The following is a 19775-nucleotide window of genomic DNA, read 5'->3' as shown; positions in this document are numbered from 1 at the left end:
CAAGTGATATGGGGGCTGGAATTGGCCACAAGCCTTCAGTTTGGTATATTATAACGTTCATTTAACAATAATATTGTTCATTCACGTTTTTTCCCGTTTCATTTTCGAGAGTCTGCCAGCTCTTTTAGATAAAGGATCTATCAGCAATAAATTTAATAGTGGTGGTAAAAATACTCATCACTTATGTTATCACGTTTTCTCATCACTTATGGTATTCTGGTATGATTCTTCATCACTACTGTGGGAAATAGACAAGGGAGGAGGGAGACACTGGAGAGTTAAAGCCTTAGCAAGTTGGTATCTGATGTAACTGTGATGGGGCATAAAATAGTCTTATTCACTGTTTATTTATTCATTCATTTTTAGTTTTTGAATACCTATTATTAAGTAATAATAGACAACTCCATAAAACGTATGCATTTCTTGATTTATTCTCTCTTCTTTATGGATTGCAACCCATGATAAATGTCCAAACAGTCAATCATCGGTTCATGATTATTGGTAAGAAACATACAAATAAAAAAAGATACAAAAATACACATGACAATATGTAATTAAAAAAACTTTTTTTCCCTTCATCTTAATGTTTAACTTCAGTGAACGATAAATTTGTTTGCCTCAGGCTTGGCATGGAATGTCCAACAGGTGCACATTAAATATCCCGTAATAAGACGTCCCCTGTCCCTGGTTTGGCTTTAAGGACGGCCCCTGTGACACTGACCACACTGTTCTCTTTCACGGACGCTCACAGCCACCCAGCCTTTAGTGGCTCAACAGGAAACTGCAGGATGAAAACATGATTATTTGAATCACACTGTTGAGAATTCTAGAGAATGTACATTATTGTTGAAAAGCTAATGAAGATTAAAAAATTGGTCCTTGACGTAGAGATTCCCAGGTTTTTATCTTCTTTGTTTTAGCTTTGGCTTCTTTTTGTTGCTGCTTGAAGTGTTTTCCTCAGGCTGGAAGAAGGAGGAAAGTTAGCATGTGAACAAGCTAATGTCGCTAATAACAAACACTAAAATACTCACCGCTGTCCTCTTCCTGGTAAACCTGAAAAAGTCTTCGATGCGAGTCTGCTTTCCTTCTGCTCGGGCCTTTTCCCTCTCCTCCCGCTTACGCCCCCGTTCCTCTCGGAAGGTTTCCATCCGATGTCGCACTCGAGCCACCCTGACGAAAAGCAGCTTTAAGTGACGGCGACTTAGCGAAAGGGCGGAAATAATGAACGCTAATATTTACTTGACAGGTCTGGCGTGACAGAGGAACTGAACCAGAGCCTCTTCGTCGGGTTCGTTCCAGGTAAACTCAGGAGGTTGAGTTTCTGGATCATCATTCAAAAATAAGTTCCTCGCCTCTTTGTACTTCCATGAATTTGGAACAGGATGAGTCTGAGAGAAGGAGATGTTTATTAAAAATCATAAGTTCTACAGACTTTGGGAAGATAGTCCTGTAGTGTGTGTCGAACCTGTCTGTTTATATGCAACACTATATTCTCTATAGTGCGGTGTTTCTGGACCAGAGTCAGAGCACGTTTAGGACCAAAGCCAGGTATCTTGTCACAGTAGTCACATCCCAACAGGATGCAGAGGTCGACAAACTGGTGAGAGGAAACACACCACAGACTTAAGCACCAACTTAAACCATTATGAGATGAAAAGAGTAGATATGAGAACCTCTTCATGCTTGAGTTGAAGTTTTTCTAACAGCTTTGGTAGCGAGTATTCGACGACTTCGCTGGAAATACAAGAAAAGAAAAAAAAATTTGCTGAAAACAAAACCATTGTTAAAGTAAACTTGCATTTTGTGAGCTTATTTTTAGCGAAAAATAAGAAAGATAATAACAGGAGTATAAATCAGAATATTTCAAATGTTTGATTTGTATTTTTTTTTTTTTTTTGTAGTTTTAAAAGTAGTGAATTTTATTTATTTATATAATTCATTGAAATAACTTCTTTATAGAAATGTTGAATTTATTTTTAAATGTAATATTAATAATGTATTTTTTTATCAAAAGGTTTAAATAGTTTTTAATCATCTTGACCCAGAGGCCAAACAAGGGTTAATATATAGTGAATTAAATAATAATACATTAAAAATGTTGAATATTTTAAAAATTAATAAAGTTTCATATTGTAATTTACAAAAAGAACATACATTTTTAATCACAAATTAAAATATATTGAATTTAGAATTTTTTTTAATATTCTTTATAGTTCCACAAACAAAAATATATGTTAATTTCATAATAATAATTTAAAAAAAAGTTTTATTGTCAAGCTCTCACCTGTACTTCTTGGCATTGAGCTGGCGAATCAGAACACTGCCTCCAAACGGCAGCGTGTCCATGTCCTCTGATGCCACAGCGTGAACCTTCTCGCTCTTCACCAGCCAAGCACAGAGTGCCTCAGCATCTCCTGGTGCCTGCCAATGTATGTTTTATTCAATCGTCCGCTCACCTAGATGCGAATGTCAACACACCTGGACCACAGGGACCCCAAGGAGCTTCAGGAGCTCCTTGCTGTCTTGTATCTGGATTGATGCTGCACAAAGACTTATAAGTGTTAAAATCTAGGGATGTAAGAATTTTCAATAGGCTTAAATGTCACAATATTTTTATTCATAAAACAGTATCAATATTCAAAAGCACTGAAATAATTTTTTATAAACAATTAATACGAAAATATTCAGAGAGGCATTATAACAGTCAATAAATCTATTGTTTTACCATTTTATCCAAAAAAACCTGCAAATATTTATTCTCTTGTTAAATACAAATATACTATATATCCTGCACCGTCTTCTTCATGTGTGTTGACTATGCTATGACAGTTTTCCTACTTTTAAAAATCTTTAAAAGAAATTCAATACATATTGTTGCTAAAGTTTCAAATCACCTGATTATTTCCAATACAAACCACTACTGAAATAAAAATGCACAAAACTAAAATACACCATTAGATATATTTGAATGTAATCTTAAAACATCATTGAATGCAACATTTTTACCGTGGCAACAACAGATATATGCTAACCTTAATAAACCCCTATATTTGATTAGAGTTATCATATCAATTCAAATTAGAAAAAATATAGTAATAACTGTGGTGTTTAGATAAACAAACCACCCAACATCTTATTGAAGTTAAATTAATGATGTCTGAGAAAATTACTAAATTTGCAGGGATATCAATTGCAGAGTTATAATTAAAGAATTAAGAGCAGACTAATAGTTTTGTTTTTGGATTGTATTATTTGCATTTTTCATCTCTGACTGATTCGTACTTAGATCAACATAATGCATGTTCTATTTTTGTGCATTATTTATGATGCTTTGAGAAACAAAAATAAACAATAATTAAATATAAATATTACAATAATTATTTAAATCTTCTCACCTGCGCCTGAGTAGTTGGGTGAACTCCACCCTGCAATCTTGGCTCTTTTCTCAAGCTGCCAAAAATGATTAGAATGTCTTAAAATATAAAGAAAATCATTTCACCCTTATAGAAGGGCATCAGAATCATGATCCTCATTGTGACCTGTGAGTGACCCCATTCAAGGTACGATGTCTGGTGTTTATATTGAGTGTAACTTACAGTCAAGTGCTTTTCCACCGGAGGCGTTCCATCAAACACAAAGACAGGCTTTATGTCATGTTCCAGGAAGGTAATTGTGCGGAAGAAGAGACCCAGCAAGGGACTAAAAAAAAAAAAAAAAGTAAAGTGACCGCCCTGTGATTTTTCTTTGACCTTATTTATTCAGTGACAGTTTTTCGGTAAGTTATTTTACAAAACATACGAGTCAAATTTGGTACAGAAGACAAGACGGTTGGTGATTAGACTCACTTCAGTGAAGGAGTTGCAGTGCGGAACTGGTTGAGGACAATGGATGTATCCAGGGCTATGATCTTTCCTGTGAACCAGAACATGAGGTTTTTGTTGACATTCACCCCTAGTCAATCAATCCCTCCATTATTTTTTGCAAATAGCTCAGAGAGAGATGAATGATAATGAAAGATCTCTAGTCATACGTGTCAGTGAATTAAAAAAAAAAGAATAGATCAAATGTGTCATATACACTAGGATGGATTTGATGGAAATAAGTTTGCAAGAGTTCTTGAGTGACAGCTTAAGATATTTGCTGTTTTTATTCTACTAATAATAATAGCGATTCATTAAATATATAACCGGTATTGCTTGTTTTCTAACACTTTTTCCCTTTTTAGAACTGTCACTTTGATTCAAAGAAAATACATCAGGTCTCAGTGTTTACCTTTATCGTCATCAGTGTTGCTATGCTAACATGCTACCTAACAAGATGCTAAAAACAAACCCCCGCTTATATGACGAGATGAAAATAATGAAAATAAATAAAAGATCGGTTACCAGAATAGTCACTGATGTCTTTCCGTGAGACAGACTCGGGAGCTTCGTCTCGGATCAAATCGGCAAGTTTTAAAATCCCCATTGTTATACTTCCCAGATTTGCTTCCGGGTAGGTGACGTGGTGTTTGCTGTCATATGCGCTGACGTCATTTCACGTTCGTTTATAAATCAGGTTTATTGGCCCTAAAACATTATTTATTCTTGGTCTATTGTGAAGTAAAACTGATGACAACCAGGCAAAGGGCATCAGACATACACTATTTATTACACAAATATTTACAAGCAATTCTTTAGGAAAATAATAAACCCAGATTAAAGCGATAGGATCAATAGTTGTTGTTGTTATATTCATTATTCAGGGACATATTTCCAGTTTTCCTTTAACAAAAAACATTTTATCTTGACATACATATCTCAGAATTTCACATTGAAAAGGTGTGAAATCAATGTCACAATAATTTAGCACGTTGCACAAATGTTCTCAGTAAACACAGCATTGAAAATAATATTACAGATATTATCTGTAACTATACTGTAATCTCTATTAACTTACACTATAACAACAAGATGTAAAGTTTGGTTCTACTGACCACCAGATCAATCCTTTTGTAACATTTCATTGATGGATCCTAAGTCATCTGTAAACAGCAGTTCTATAGACAAAGATAAATAGTGCAAAACAGAACAATAACTTTGCTTGATTCGTCTTGTTAAACCAAGAAAAAACTAAACAAGGATAAACATATTGTAGGGTTTTAAATACAAACTATGATGGGAACGTCCACAAAAGTTATCATTATTCCAGTTGACAAAATTAGCTTTACTTTCTTAAGTTTAATAAGCTCATCGTATTCTAATTGTCCAAAACAAGAAGCAGTTTATGAACTGTTTCATTGAATCGATGCACAGATGGATCAAGGAAGGAGTTGCTAACGCCACACAATTGAAGAGAAAATGGTGACCATCCTTCTGGGGTGGGGGGCGTCACCATCTTGCCAGGTGAGAATGCATCAGGTAGATCATTGTAACCAAAATCCCCCAAAGGTTAAGGACAAAGTTCATGCAAAGAAAACCCCTAAAAACTCAATATTGCAACCTTTAACAATCACTTTAAAGCGTTTCCATAGACTTGAACGTTCTCCTGTGTTAGCGACGGAACCAGACCCAAGTGTTGATCAGCCAGAACGCGACCGTTGCCGAGTAAAGGATGGCCTCTCTCTTCGAGCGCTCTTTATTTTCCTCCTCCAGCAACTGCAGACGACGATTCAGCTTCACAATCTGAGGGAAATAAAGTGTTACCTCCCCAAAATCCTTTTCACTCTCATTGACTAATAATAATAAAAATTATCAAAGATTTTTAGAATTCTGCTCATCCAGTCCACTGTAATCTCTGAATAAAATATTAAAGTAGCTCAATTTCTGTATCTGTTGCTGCAAAGACGAAGAGGGATTTACCTGTCGCCGGAGCGATGAGGCGTCCACTAAGCCTGATTCCTCAGGGTTTATTTCCATCGCCAGGTCTAAATGTGTCCTGTGACAAAAAGAGCAGTGATAGAGACAGTTCAGTGTCTCCACAAACAATGACATCTTAATTCTACTCCGTGAATGTCACGATTCATCCACTTGACAGAGACAAGAGAGACAACAGCGAGTTGTAGTTGTCTAAATGAAACAGAAAGTCGAGTATCCTTTGAATACGTGACCATGACTTTCATATGTCATAAGGCAGCGAAAATACTTTAAATGGAATGCTTTAATTTGTTCACCCTTATCCAATACCAATATCAACAACCTCTATTTATTATTTGAATGATTACTTGTCCAGAAACATACTTATGAATCTGATAAAAAGACAAGTTCTTTAATTTTTACACAGATAATAAAAGCATCTTTCCATTTTGTTTAGTTAATAAAACCATGGAAAAAAATCTAATCTCCAATAAAATAAGTATGTAATGATTTATTTATTTACAATAGATGGTCAAACTACCTGCGATGGCCGTCATCCAGGATATCAAGGGCCTGCTGGTAAGCCCGGCGTGTGGTCGACTGGACATAAGACAAGAACCCGGAAGCGGTGAACAGGTTGATGTTCACATCCTCAGGGGAGCACAGAGGAGGACAAAGACGAATGGGTGCGGAGGGAGACGGGGTGACACTGTCAAAGAAATTCAAAGGTTGAGCCGATAATAAGAATTAAATAAATTAAAAACCTCGCATGTCGAAAACCCTCACCTTAAGTCTCCTTTGTTGACGTGGCGACCAGACATGTATTCCGTGGCGCTACGCTCCCTTCTGGTCCGAAAGTTTGCCTGTCAAACAAATCATTCAAATAAACTAAAAACAATATTTTTCAAACATTGGTCACAGTTTTAAGTCTCACCGTCTGGCTGCGGTTGTTCTGCGCGTTGGCGGATTGTTCCGTTTCAAGAGAATCCAGAGGCTGTTCCGTGAGGGTGAGGATGCGCGGCGGAGCCTTCATGTCCAGGATGTCAACTTGAGGAACCGACTGAATGAGGTCCAAGTCTCTGGGTCTTGAGAATCGAGGATCGCCATCTTCCTCTGTGTCAACAACAGCTTTAGTTATTCATATAAACAAGATTAAAGAATATTTTCTCTTTCATTATCAAAGCTGATGGAACTCACCCGCCACAACAATCCGCTCAGGCACCTGCATCAAAGTAGGCATCAAGTGCTGAGGTGGTAGAGACCCTTGTTGGTTCTCAGGGGCCATTTTGAGGGTCTCTGGGATCCGCATGCGTTGACTGATCCCTTGCGTGTACTCCAGCTCATAGTGGATTCGGTTGATTTCAGCAACCTCTGCAGAGGGCGGTGTAAAGTTTTGCCCACTCATCCAGCCTGCAGACTTTTGAAAATAAAAGTATTAAAAAAAACGACTGAAGTTGAGTTTTAGCTGCAATTCTGGCATTTTAAAAATAGTAGATCACTATTCCACAGAATTATTAACAACAAATATTAAACATAGCTTCTAAAAATAATACAATTCCCACTTAAAGCTTTGAATCCAGTTGCAATTATAGTTGAAACAGATTTTCAGGAAATACGTAGAATGAATGGCATCCCCACGCCTTAAGCTCTTACGAATGCTTTCATAAATGCAAGTAAAATATCGATATAAGTATTACATTTATTACTAAATATTGTTTCAAAGCGAAAACGAAACCACGAGCGTTCAAGCTAATAATGGAGGCTTGTGACGTTACAGACTCTCGAATTACATAACACGAGACACGAGGAGCTGCCAGACCTCAATGTCCAGGAGAAAAAGAAATAAGAATGTTTTGTCATTTGCCTTTAAATGTTATTGGTTTAAGCGGAAAATATGTGGTTTATCATCCATGACACTGTACGGTGTTAGCTTTCGTTATCTTGATCCTGCTAGCTCTAAGATGCTCACAACCTTGCCAGACTTTTTCTGAAGGATATTCAAGAAGAAAACTCACCGTTGAAGTCCTTCAGATCCAAGGTGTCATGGATGGAAGCCTGTTCTGTTGTCTGGTCTGAAGGATGAACCACAAGAGCGTAAATACAAACAGCGAGATCCGCCAAATGACAGTATCGACGAGGAGGCTGGTGTGACTCCACCGTCTCACTCCAACGGGGCGGAGACGGTAAACCCTGCTTTACAGACGGTGGAGTTACAGAAAAACGACTAATGGTACTTATAAACAAGCGCACCAATTTCGTCCTGTGAATTTCTCACGCTTTTTCTATTATCGCAGTTCTTTTGAGCAAATTTACTCGAGATATTTCGAAAAAGAAATTGCAGTAACTAAGAAAAACCAAATAAACCGACCTGCGACTTCATAACGTGTTATATTAGAACAAACAGTATTTTCATCATTAAATATTTTAAGCACTACTTAAAAATGTTACTATAAAAGAGAAGTTATTATTAAAATAGCCATTAAGATGGGTGAAAGTAGAGACTCCTTAATTCATTAGTCTTAATATACTTTCCATTATGATACTATTAATAATAATACAGAATAATAATATATTGTTTATTATTTTTTATTTTTTCTGGACACTGCATTGTTTTTTTTGGGGCAATTATTTAATAATGTTTATGTTTACATTTTTCTACTACTAACCCTTACTATTTCATTGGTATTTTTAAATTAATGCGTTCATTTATTTACTTTAACGTGTACTGTATGTCTTGAAATAATGCGTTTGTGGAGTCACGTGACCAAGTGAGGGATGGAGGAGCTCGGCATTTCAGCTCTGCCGAATTACCCCTAATTTCGTTAGAATTTACCAAAAAAGGCTACTTTTTTATGCTTCGAATACTTTTTGAACAATTTTGGGACATATTTAAAATACAGAGATGGCAACAAACGCTGGGAAGATGGCTGCGAAACAACTAAATACTTCTAGTCAGGTGGATAAACAGGAGCTGGCGGAGCTACCAAGAAGGACAACAAACACCAACCATCCTATTATCGCTAAGTTTGAACATTTTAAACAGAAGGAACTGGTAAGGAAACAGGGAGTCCAGCTTAAAGGAACAAACAGTGGGATGAACGATCTATATCCTCGTGAGATCCAGGCCAGACGCAAGATCCTGTTTCTAATCCGTAAACAGTACCTGGAGAAGCAGAAAAGGGCAGTTTTCGTGGTGGAAAGTCTATATTGATGGTTTTGCTGTTCCGGGCTACAAATCTGACCCCATGGTTCTACAGCATAGTGACAGCATGGATCAAGAGAGAAAGAAGAAGTGGAGGAGGACACACATTCAGCTCGTTTTTGTCTGTTCGGGCCCCGATCATGGATTCTCAGATTGTGTGGCTTGTCGAGCGCTACCATTGGCCGTTAGAGAGCGACGTGGTGTGTTCAAGGTCAGTCGAGCCATGCCGCGTCATCCCTCCAAATCATGGGCGGAAAACAATGAGGAGGACGACCGGCGGTGTTATGAGGCTGACCCTTGCATTGCAATGAACAGAGGGAGAGCGAGGAACTGAGAGAGACGGAGATAATCCAGTATCCTATGGATATCCTCCCTCAGAACAGCCCAACTTGGACATGTCCACCTGTGGCTGGGCTACTCCACCGCGTTTCCTCCTTGCCCTTGTCCGGAGGGTGAGGCAGGAAAGTTTCAGGGTGATTCTAGTGGTCCCATTCTCCCCAGGGGCCCTTTGGTTCCCAGAACTGGCACAAATGACTGTCCGGAGCCCTTGGACTATCCCCTGGTCTCCTGCGGCCTCGTGCCAAGGACGGGGGGCCTCATCCCTAGTACTAGGTCGGCCACTCAGGGTATGGCTCATGCACGGGACAAGACTTTAGCTGGTTCTGGACGCCCTCAAGGATTAACCAATAGCGAAGCTCGGTAAGAGGGCTTCGCACGATTCGTATAACCTGTATAAAACATAGCTCAGGGGTTATTTTGAACTAATGCAACTGCTAATTTTAAAACTATAGAAGCCCATTTCCGCCAGTTGAAAAAAGAAAAACTTTGGTAAAGTTCGGGAGGAAAAAAAGGTTGCACTTAGTAGACATTTAGTAGGATTCTATATAAAACTTCACCATCTTTCACATCTCCTCTGCGTCTAGTTTTTGTTATATTAATATAGTTCCAGTGTCTGCAGTGAGATACTCGTCTTGGTCTAACTCACTAGGAGAAGATGAAAAGTCTTCCTCAATCATAGAGTCATCCCTGATGGAAGTTTGTCTATCAGTGAACAACAACATTTTTACTACTCAACTAATGATTATTAGAGAATTTCTGAAAATGTGATTTGGCTACTTACATGGATCACCTTGAAACCCGAACCGACAGGTTTACATTTTTTACATTCTATCATCGATGATTGAGTTTTAAGATGACATTTATAATCACAAGCATGCATACAAAATAATACAAATTGACAGGTTTATATTATAATATATAAAGTCCATCATTTTTTTCTGTTGTTTTGTTTTGTACAACAGAATTAAATCACTACACTAGAAAAAAAGCTCCTGGCTCACCATACGGGCCAACGTCTCAATGAGATATCGAGGGGAAGTCACATTTACATGGAGCGGAGCTCTGATGCGGACTCATTTTCCGCTCCGGAGTGACAGAAGTTATAAGAACGACAAAACATCCAAGAAACCAAAATGTTTTTTACTCAACATCTAATTCCTCACTCATCAACAAAAAGCACTCCTTGATGGAGGAATAAATAGATAGATAGATAGTTCAGTTGTGGGAGGAGTAAATAATTGCCCTTCCTTTAGTCGGGGGTGGTGGTGGGGTCGCAAGGTTCATCGTTGTTCTGTATATTCCATAGATATATTCCAACTCCAGTTATACAGTTTTACGAGTCACACCTGGATTATATTATGGTGAATTTTTGCATGTGTCTTAAGGTTTCTACTATCTGTATGACATTTGCCACACTGAGAGCAAATGTAAGGTTTTTCTCCAGCATGAATTCTCATATGTCTCTCAAGGTCCCCACAGGTTGTAAAACATTTGCCACACTGAGAGCAAATGTAAGGTTTTTCTCCGGCATGAATTCTCACACGAGTCTTCAGGTGTGAACTTCTCGCAAAACCTTTTCCACATTGAGAGCAGATGTAAGGTTTTTCACCACTATGAACTCTCATATGTCTCTTAAGATCCCCAAAGGTTGTAAAACATTTAGCACACTGAGAGCAAATGTTAGGTTTTTCTCCTGTGTGATTTCTTATGTTTGACTTCAGGTGTGAACCAATTTTAAAACATTTACCACAATAAGAGCAAATGTAAGGTCTTTCTCCAATGTGACTTCTCATGTGAATTCAGGTGGTAACCAATTTTAAAAGATTTACCACAATAAGAGCAAATGTAAGGTTTTTCTCCAGTGTGACTTCTCATGTGTGACTTCAGGCGTGAACCAATTTTAAAACATTTACCACAATGAGAGCAAATGTAAGGTTTTTCTCCAGTGTGATTGCTCGTGTGTATCTTCAGGTCCCAACTGGTTGTAGAACATTTAACACTGAGAGAAAACGTAAGGTTTTTCTCCAGTGTGGGTTCTCATGTGTTTCTTTAGGCCTGTACTGCATACAAAACCTTTGCAACAATGAGAGCAGATGTAAGGTTTCTCTCCTGTGTGAGTTCTCATGTGTGAGTTCATGTGTGAACATATTTTAAAACCGTTACCACACTGGGAGCAAATGTAAGGTTTTTCTCCAGAGTGAATCCGCATGTGTACCTTCAGGTGAGATTTTGACGGACATTTTCTCCCACACTCAGAACTGCAGACGAACTCAGAACAATCCACTTCTGGTATTTGCTAGACTTGATTAGACCTGGACAGCATCTCTACCTGGCTGTGGCATGCCTTCTGAAGGACGACGGTGATGACGACAACTTGGAGGCCAGGAATCCTTTCATATGTATTTGACAACATTAAGGATATTCAAATGTTTGAGTAAATGTTGTGATCCAAAGAACCTGCGAGTGAAGTAGAAGATAGTGAGTAGGTTTATGGTCTGTCTGTTGGGACATTTGATAATAAAGTTGTGTCCTCATGAGTTGTGTCACAAGGAAAAATGTTAATAACTTTATTCATGTGTTTGTAATAAACCGAGTAATACACCTTGTAGTCTCCTTTGCAACCGACACTCAACTCCATTTGAGGAAAGACATTCACTCTACATCATCAGCAACATCACCCCTATCCACGCTCACTGTATGTCTGGAGGAGATAAGGACAATCATGAGCAATAACTTTCTCCAGCTAAACGGTTCAAAAACTGAAGCCCTCCCCATTGGTTCCCCTCACTAGATCCGAAACTCCGCCATAACCTGTATTACTTTCACTGGCAATGACATCCCTCTATCGCGACCCGTCATCAACCTTGATAACAGGTTTGACCCACACCTAACCTTTGAGGCTCAAATTTTACACAGTTGTTATGGCAACAGATGTATTACCAGTATCTTCCACAGCCTGCTGAAGACTTGTACATTTGCATATTTGAATGAAATGCAGAGTAAAAACAGTGTAATAACCACAGAGATCAGCAGTGATTGAATTATTAATTATACTGGTTTTCTGAATGAAGTAGACTTGTTTGACAATTTTATGAAAATGTAATGACACAGATAAGTTTATGAATCACATTTCTGAAATACTGACATTTATTCCTCAACACACTGAAATGATCAAAAACTGTTTACCGTTTTTTTTTTAAGACTCCATTACCAAAACCTTTACCACAGTGAGAGCAGAGTTTAGGTTTTTCTTGTGTGAGTTACTGCATGTGTCTTAAGATTTCCTTTGCTTCGAAAACATTTACCACAGTGAGAGCAGATGTAAGGTTTTTCTTCGGTATGAATTGTTATGTGCTTCTTCAGGTTTCCACTGTTTGTAAAACATTTATCACACTGAGAGCAAATGAGAGGTTTTTCCTCAGTGTGACTTCTAACAGGAGTCTTTAGACTTGAACTACATTCCCCAGTGTGAGTTCTCATGTGTGACTTCAGGTGTGAACTAATTCTAAAACCTTTACCACACTGAGAGCAAATATAAGGTTTTTCTCCAGTGTGAATCCGCATGTGTACCTTCAGGTGAGATGTTGACGGACATTTCCTCCCACACTCAGAACAGGTCACTGACTTATGGTCATCTTTCGTTTTGCTCACAGGAACCATCCGATTCTTCACATAGTTTGAAGTTGAGCGAGAGTCGCTGGTTTCTCTCCAGTCTTCACTGTCATCAGTGTCAGATTCAGAAGATAGTGACCTCTGGTGGTCAGAGAGTAGAATTGAATTCAAGTCTGGTTCTCCACATTTGTTTTCTTCAGCTTCTGTTTTAATGTGTTGAATTGACCTGCTGGTCAAAGACTCTCCTTCATCTTCTTCTTCATCTTTAACCTTCTCATGGACAGGAGTGATGGAAAGCGTTGTGGAAACTTCTTCTCTTTTGAAGACACGAGTTTCTTGTTCCTCATGACTCAGACTGGAGCTGCACTCTTGCTGCTCAGTAGAAACTTCTTCTTCCTTCACCAGCAGCTGCTGAACATCTGCAGGGACACAAAACACTTTAGTCACCGAACAATTGAGACCCTCTCAGCCCCCTACCCCTCATCCCTCAAGCTCCTATGCTGCAAGACCCTGCAGCGGATCATTAGTGTCCCTCTTCCCCCCTCCTGGAGATTTATAACACCCGCATCACCAGTAAGGCCATCAGGGTTACTAGTGACCCCACTCGCCCATCCCATAGCCTCTTCAGCTTGTTACAATCAAGGACTAAGCAGTCTTCAGGCCAAAACCAGCAGGTTAAAGGACAGCTTTATCCAACCAGGCTGTTAGGAGACTAAACTCCCTCCCTGTCTACCATCACTCTCACCTACGCTTGCACTACCTGTGCCTTAACTTTGTTTTTTGTTGATATTCTGTTTATTAGTTAATTATTTATGTATTGTTGATTATTCGTTTAATTTTGTTGATTATTTATTTTTATTTATTGTTTATTTTTAATGCCCTTTCATTGTCTACTTCATGTTTTGCATCGTAGGTCTGAGAGGATTACAATTTTATCTCTGCTGTATGTCTTGATACATGTATATTTGACTAATAAAATAACTTGAACTTTACTCTGGTTACAGTCATATGTTCCATTCCGATCCTCACTATTGGTATCTGCTGATCCTGCCTTTTCTGGAAGATGGGATAAGACCAGATTTAGTCACTGGAAGGGATATTGTGTTGTGTGTGTTACTGTTCCTTTAAGAGGCTGATCCAGGGACAGGTGGTGTTGTGGGGGCGAGTTACTTTTGCTGTTTTTATGCACTATTATGACATATTTACAACCCAAAGTAACACATTTTTCAATAAAATGTCATTTTTCATGAATTATTGAACAACGCTACATTTCTGCCAACCATACAAACACTATACCGGGTAGGAGAAATGTCAATATCTCATTTTTTTCTCTATGCTGAATTGATATTTAAAAGAAAAAAAAATATATATATATATATATATATATATATATATATATATATTTTAAATACAATCTTATTTTCATTCATAATTGTATTGTTTGTATTTCTATAGACAGACATACTTTATTTACCTTCGTAGAGAAATTTGCACCAGTTACAGATAAACACATCATAAAATAAAATAACAAAATTAAAAAATACATTGTTGTGCAAACTTCTGGGAATGTACAGAAAAAATACAATACAATAACATTAAATAACATTTAATTATATTTAATATTTACTATAGTTGAGAAGATATGCAACTATAAAACAAACAGTGGCTTAATTTAAGTGACATTAATTTATTATGATTATTGCTATGAGTTAATATTGTTCTTTATTCATAGGAGTTGTTTTATTCATTTGTTTTTGTGGTATGTTTTATGAATAAATGTGACATGGCAGAGTCATGATTTTTCTACATACTGACTGTGTTTGTATAATGGTAATAATCGACAATCATTGAGTCTGTTCTTGTTTCATGTGCAAAATAATGTTGCTGTACCAAAAGTCCACTAGATGGCGCTAGTGTTTTTCCACATTAGTGAGACTCCTCGAGGTATTGAACGTTTATCTGGTGATTTCGTTTGTTCGTGTCTTGGTTTAACTGTCATTAAAGAACTGAAACTTTGAAAATTCTGTGAACCTTTATAACATCAAGATACAATAGTTATCGTTATCCTGATAGTTATTATTTAGCTAAAAAAGAAAATGAGTAAAAGAGTGATCTTGAACTCCCTTGAGGCAAGCATATCCATCATAATGAATAGACGTGCTTCCCCAGTACATTTAGATCAGATCACTGATGTAAGGAGGAGTCTGACCATGAATAGATCTGAAAAGTAAGAACCAGAAGTTTAAAGTTGATCCTGAAAGAAACTGGCAGCCAGTGAAGAGTTTTAAGTTCTAGTTCTTCTACTAGAGCAGGTAAGAATTTTCGCTGCAGAGTTTTGTATTAACTGCAGACGAGACAGTTCCTTCTTGTTTAGAAGCTTTATAACATCCAGATCGTGTTGTGACACCATTTTTCCAAGTTTGGAGATTTTTCTGAGTTGAAGGAAACAACACCCAGGTTTCTCAGGCTCATCAATGCGAGCATACGGTGTACCAAGGAATTCTAATCCACCAACTCATCGATTGCATAACCTTATAACTACGTCAGACTTTAGCAGACGAGTACTATCAAAACTTTTTCTTTCCTTAATGGTCTGTAGAAAACACATCGTCCAGAGATCTATGTTTTGTCAATAGTGGGGACATCTGCTGGACTAGTGTGTGGAACAAAAGAAGAATACAAAAAAAAGTTAATTAAAACCAATACACCTGAAGCAATAAAAAAAAGGGTTTGCAGCATATTGAAACCTGTTTTTTACAATATATATTTGCTTTTCATAATATTGTAGAGGGTTTACTGTTCCGGCGAACCGACCCCTCCCCAGTCTCGTACGTGGTGGTGGAAAATGAAGGACAGACACATGGATGAGTTTAAGAAAAATGCTCATTTAGTGAGATATATTAGTGAATGGATTTTAATGCAAGGCAATGATTATTTAATATGAATTTAATATGAAAGATTATCAGTTAATCAAGTGAATCTAGATGATTGATAACAGTAAAGTCGTGATATCCTTACAATATTAACCTTTTGATATTCATATGCATTTAACATTTTTTCTTATGATACATGTAAGAACTTTATCTAATAGACTATATACTATTTTCTTTTGAGACATGCAACTTAGATGACTTTATTGATATGGATGTGCCAGAGATAATCACCACATACTAATGAAATACTATTCATGTCAAGTATTTTAAATTACTTTCTTTGCAAATCCGTCTTCAAAACACCTATTGACGTTAACACTGAGGTCAAAATAATAAAAAACAAATACAGACCTTCGCTCTTAATGCTGACCGGGATTGTTTTGTAGGACTTCTGCGGGGCTTCTGTTTGCACAAAAGTTGCAAACAGCAATATTCCGACTGACACCACGTGAGGCTTAGGAGAGACTCCATCGCTGCTCCCTTGTTGACATTCTGCACCAGGTCTCGATGGAGTCTGTATGAGAAGAATATGTCACTTTAGGCTGTACAGTAAATGTGTAATAAAAAATAAACAAGTACAACTTGAGCTCTTGAAAGGACCAGACGACAACTAACTGTTAACCATAAACAAACACATGAGTTGCATTCAAGGACTCACGTAAATTTCAAACTCAGCCCTTGAAACTCCCTTTTTGTACATTAAAAATGAATAATAAAAAATAAGGTTTGCTGCTTAATGTACACATTACAAAAACACCTTAAGGGCAGAAGTAATTCTCACTATGTTTATGTAAATATTTATTTTGTTTCACGATTAACATGTAATCGATAAGTAAATGTTGTTGTAGTCCAAAACAAACGTCAAACTTGTTTTCCTCCACTTACTGTGTGCAACATGTCCTCCTGAGGTCCATGTAGAGTTGGGAAAGCAGTCTGTTTGAGAAGCAGACGTTTGGCGAATCCAGCGTCGAACTGCGGCTTGTTCATGAAGCACGAGTCCTCGAAGTGACTCGGGCACAGAAACAGTGACACAAACGCGGGTCTTTCCTGGCCGCTTGGAAACAAAAAGTCTTCCCATTGTTGTCTTCTTGCAGCTTTCTTGGGGAGTTCGTGCAGAGACGTGGTGTTCCTGCAACCCAAATAACACGATCTGTTCCTGTAAGACATCTCTGCAGGACACTGACCACTGCCTGGTCTTCTGTGTTAGCGGCTAGGTAGTAGCAGCGAGGCTGCGCATGCGCGGGATTTGCTATACCTTAATTTGTATTTTCAAGAACGATGTGTTATTGGTTTTATAATAATAATAATAATAATTATTATTATTATAATAATAATAATAATAATAATAATAATAATAATAATAATAATTACATGAGAATAGACTTCAAGTGGTGACTTTGCCTAAGGGTTCTGTATTAACAAGTCATTGGTTATATATGGAATGATTAATTCATGTAACTTTATTTGTATTCCGCAGGTACTAAGGTAACACATTGGGGATGTATAAAATATTTTGCTCTATCAACACTCTTGTTATTTTTATTTTTATTCTTTAAAAGGTTATGCAGCTCTACATATAACAATTTATAGTTGACTTACATTTATAAATACGATTCTGTTTTTATTCATTACTACTCAGTTACTATGTCAGTTTGTAGATATATGTAAATTTCAAATTTCATACTACAGTATGACGTTTAGGATATTGATGTCTCGTGAATTGATTTCTCTTGCTTTGTCACTTTTTTTGGAAACCTGAGACAACTTGAGTCTTCTGCGCTACACGTGAAGAAGCTACTAATAATATCGCACAACTGTACAATAAAATACAAACATTCGAGTTCCGAATTAATTCGCTTTTCAAATATAATTTTTTTTATATTCCATAACTCATTCTACCTGTCTGTAGTTCGGATCATAAACACCTCATTCATTATTTAGTTTTCATTAAATAAAAAATAAAATGACTCAATAAAGTGGACACATATACATCAAATAATGAATTTAAATCAGGAAATAAAATCGAAATGAAAACTAAATAATTACTGAGGTGTTTATGATCCGAACTAGAGACAGGTAGAATGAGTTATAGAAAGGGGAATATTCAAACATTTTTGTTATTTAAAAAGCTATTTTTTTCGGAATTCGAATGTTTGTATTGCATTGTACAGTTGTGCGTTATTATTAGTAAAAAAGTTTCAGCCAATCAGCGGCTTCATGTAGCGCGGGCACTTCCGTTTGGGTCGAAGTCACGTGTGTCGTCAGACCCAGAAAATGAAAGAACGGAAAGTGTTTAGGTTGACGAAGATCGTCTTTTTTTTGTCAATATAAATGTTTTATGTGTGGTAAAAAGTATCAGGCAAAGTTCTATTGACGTTTCTTTGACTAATAAAAAATATTTTAAAGAGACGTTCGCATATGCTGCGTGTGACGTCATCACGTAGGAAGTGGGGGTACAAAAATGTAGTGTAAAATGTAGGGAGGACAGAAAATGTACCTACAGGTGCAACAATTATACAAGGGCGTGTTTAGGGCTGGCAGTACAGGATTAACACAATTACAGTATTCACACGAGCATGCGCACTGGCCTCTCTAACTCCGTCAGCAACAAGGCAGAGACAGCCAATCACAGAGCAGATTTCATTACATATTCACCATAGTCTATGGTATTAACAAACTGAAGATCATTTAATATAAAGTAAAATGTGGTTTTATAGTGTTTGGCGACCATTTTGCACAAGTGCATTCATTCTAACACACAACTTTATAAGTGATTTGAAGGTTCAAGAAACGATTTCTTTAGACATTATGTTGACAATGAGTTTTATTTCCACTGTTTGTCAGTGTTGTTGTTGGTGTATGTGTATGTGACATTGAATAAACGTTGTTTGTTGAACAAATGACATCAGAATGGAATTAACAAACCATAATCTCGTTTGGCGAGATTTCAGACGAGGGAGAACTTTATTAAGTAATAACTTCAAGACGGAGCAATATCATGATGAATTTTGCATTTTGAAGAGGACGACTTCAAAATTTACAAAATGTGAATAAGTCAGGAGAGTTGGGTTTTCACAGTAGGTGCCCTTCAAGAAGACCTCTAAGAATCCTGACCATTAATTGATCCACTACAAATTTGTCTATATTTGTATCTTACACCCCAAAAAAACCTTGCCCAATGAAAATTACTCCATCACCCAATTGTGAACATTTCCCAGTGAACACATCAGGAGCTTTTTTTCATATGTATTGGGAATGCCCTGAGGTCATCACATTTTGGAACCAACTTGTTTCATAGATAAGTGATTTGATGGGAGTAAAGTTTCCAGTGTCACCCAATGTGTTGCTGATAAACGATTATTCTGAATCGAATAAAGACAAATTAGCATTTATATGCGGTAACAATTACTTAAATAATAATGACAAACTACAAAAAGATAGAGGAGAGATAGATGTTGTAATTATGCATATAAAAACAGTGACTTTTTGTTTTGGATTGAAAAAAATCTCAATAAATTATTTTATAACATACACGGGACGATTAAAAGGTATTAGTTTTGAAAATAATAGGATTTTTCACTAAAAAATAAATACATTTTGGGAAAGAAAGAATAAAATAAAGTAGAGTCAATGTTCAGCCTTGGCTTGTTGGAATATCTTTCTATTTCAGTGGAGCCAGTCATGTCTCTGCCCGACTAAGATCTACCTGATTTGAAGACTTCCCTCCATATTTGTGTCCTGCACAGCTTCTCCATCCATCAACCGCTGCCATGACTTTTAGAAAACCTCAAGACAAGTACAAACTCATGGCAGCTTCCTTTTACATCACCGGCCCTTGTTACTCTCTTCATCTCT

General features: G+C 37.2%; 3 protein-coding genes and 1 pseudogene across 4 annotated transcripts; all 4 read right to left on the bottom strand.

The window, feature by feature from the left end:
- Positions 1–415: 415 nt before the first annotated feature.
- LOC148063582 (putative flap endonuclease 1 homolog) lies at positions 416–4503 on the bottom strand. Its single transcript, XM_087810937.1, has 11 exons — positions 4386–4503; positions 3846–3912; positions 3597–3699; positions 3396–3450; positions 2479–2540; positions 2285–2421; positions 1674–1734; positions 1466–1597; positions 1240–1388; positions 1032–1170; positions 416–962 (listed from the first exon to the last, which is right to left on the bottom strand). The coding sequence occupies exons 1-11, from the start codon at positions 4465–4467 to the stop codon at positions 903–905; spliced, it is 1047 nt and encodes a 348-aa protein (XP_087667063.1). The 5' UTR covers positions 4468–4503; the 3' UTR covers positions 416–902.
- A 128-nt stretch (positions 4504–4631) lies between these two features.
- LOC148063581 (mitochondrial fission factor homolog A-like) lies at positions 4632–7969 on the bottom strand. 2 transcript variants are annotated; one of them, XM_087810760.1, is made up of 7 exons: positions 7850–7969; positions 7032–7251; positions 6769–6947; positions 6621–6697; positions 6376–6543; positions 5841–5916; positions 4632–5663 (listed from the first exon to the last, which is right to left on the bottom strand). In XM_087810760.1, exons 2-7 carry the CDS (start codon positions 7237–7239, stop codon positions 5532–5534), a joined length of 840 nt encoding a protein of 279 aa, XP_087666886.1. In that variant the 5' UTR covers positions 7240–7251; positions 7850–7969; the 3' UTR covers positions 4632–5531. The 2 variants fall into 2 exon arrangements, with proteins under 2 accessions (XP_087666886.1, XP_087666887.1); XM_087810761.1 differs by having other exon boundaries at positions 7032–7244; positions 7850–7956.
- Positions 7970–10839: 2870 nt separating this feature from the next.
- Positions 10840–11584, bottom strand: LOC148063580 (uncharacterized; annotated as a pseudogene).
- Positions 11585–11928: 344 nt separating this feature from the next.
- Positions 11929–19718, bottom strand: LOC148063579 (uncharacterized). The gene is made up of 4 exons (XM_087811155.1): positions 19627–19718; positions 16806–17049; positions 16272–16434; positions 11929–13406 (listed from the first exon to the last, which is right to left on the bottom strand). Exons 1-4 carry the CDS (start codon positions 19677–19679, stop codon positions 12616–12618), a joined length of 1251 nt encoding a protein of 416 aa, XP_087667281.1. The 5' UTR covers positions 19680–19718; the 3' UTR covers positions 11929–12615.
- Between the last annotated feature and the right edge of the window lie 57 nt (positions 19719–19775).

Source organism: Callionymus lyra, chromosome 16 (genome assembly GCF_982586985.1).
Source record: "Callionymus lyra chromosome 16, fCalLyr1.hap1.1, whole genome shotgun sequence".
Lineage (NCBI taxonomy): Eukaryota > Metazoa > Chordata > Actinopteri > Syngnathiformes > Callionymidae > Callionymus > Callionymus lyra.
The sequence above is the reverse complement of the archived record's forward strand: the minus strand, read 5'-3'. Positions and strand labels throughout refer to the sequence as shown.

What these genes read in the sequence shown, in the direction of transcription:
- LOC148063582 (XM_087810937.1), bottom strand. Translation starts at nt 4,467, where the DNA reads ATGGGGATTTTAAAACTTGCCGATTTGATCCGAGACGAAGCTCCCGAG. An exon ending in AGACATCAGTGACTATTCTG is followed by an intron (nt 3,913 to 4,385) that starts GTAACCGATCTT and finishes TCTGGTTCACAG; the next exon opens with GAAAGATCATAGCCCTGGAT. An exon ending in TGTCACGCCAGACCTGTCAA is followed by an intron (nt 1,171 to 1,239) that starts GTAAATATTAGC and finishes GCTTTTCGTCAG; the next exon opens with GGTGGCTCGAGTGCGACATC.
- LOC148063581 (XM_087810760.1), bottom strand. Translation starts at nt 7,239, where the DNA reads ATGAGTGGGCAAAACTTTACACCGCCCTCTGCAGAGGTTGCTGAAATC. An exon ending in TGAGCGGATTGTTGTGGCGG is followed by an intron (nt 6,948 to 7,031) that starts GTGAGTTCCATC and finishes TTGTTGACACAG; the next exon opens with AGGAAGATGGCGATCCTCGA. An exon ending in AGAACAACCGCAGCCAGACG is followed by an intron (nt 6,698 to 6,768) that starts GTGAGACTTAAA and finishes TTTGTTTGACAG; the next exon opens with GCAAACTTTCGGACCAGAAG.
- LOC148063579 (XM_087811155.1), bottom strand. Translation starts at nt 19,679, where the DNA reads ATGGATGGAGAAGCTGTGCAGGACACAAATATGGAGGGAAGTCTTCAA. An exon ending in AGGAGGACATGTTGCACACA is followed by an intron (nt 16,435 to 16,805) that starts GTAAGTGGAGGA and finishes CTTCTCATACAG; the next exon opens with ACTCCATCGAGACCTGGTGC. An exon ending in GGTCAGCATTAAGAGCGAAG is followed by an intron (nt 13,407 to 16,271) that starts GTCTGTATTTGT and finishes GTGTCCCTGCAG; the next exon opens with ATGTTCAGCAGCTGCTGGTG.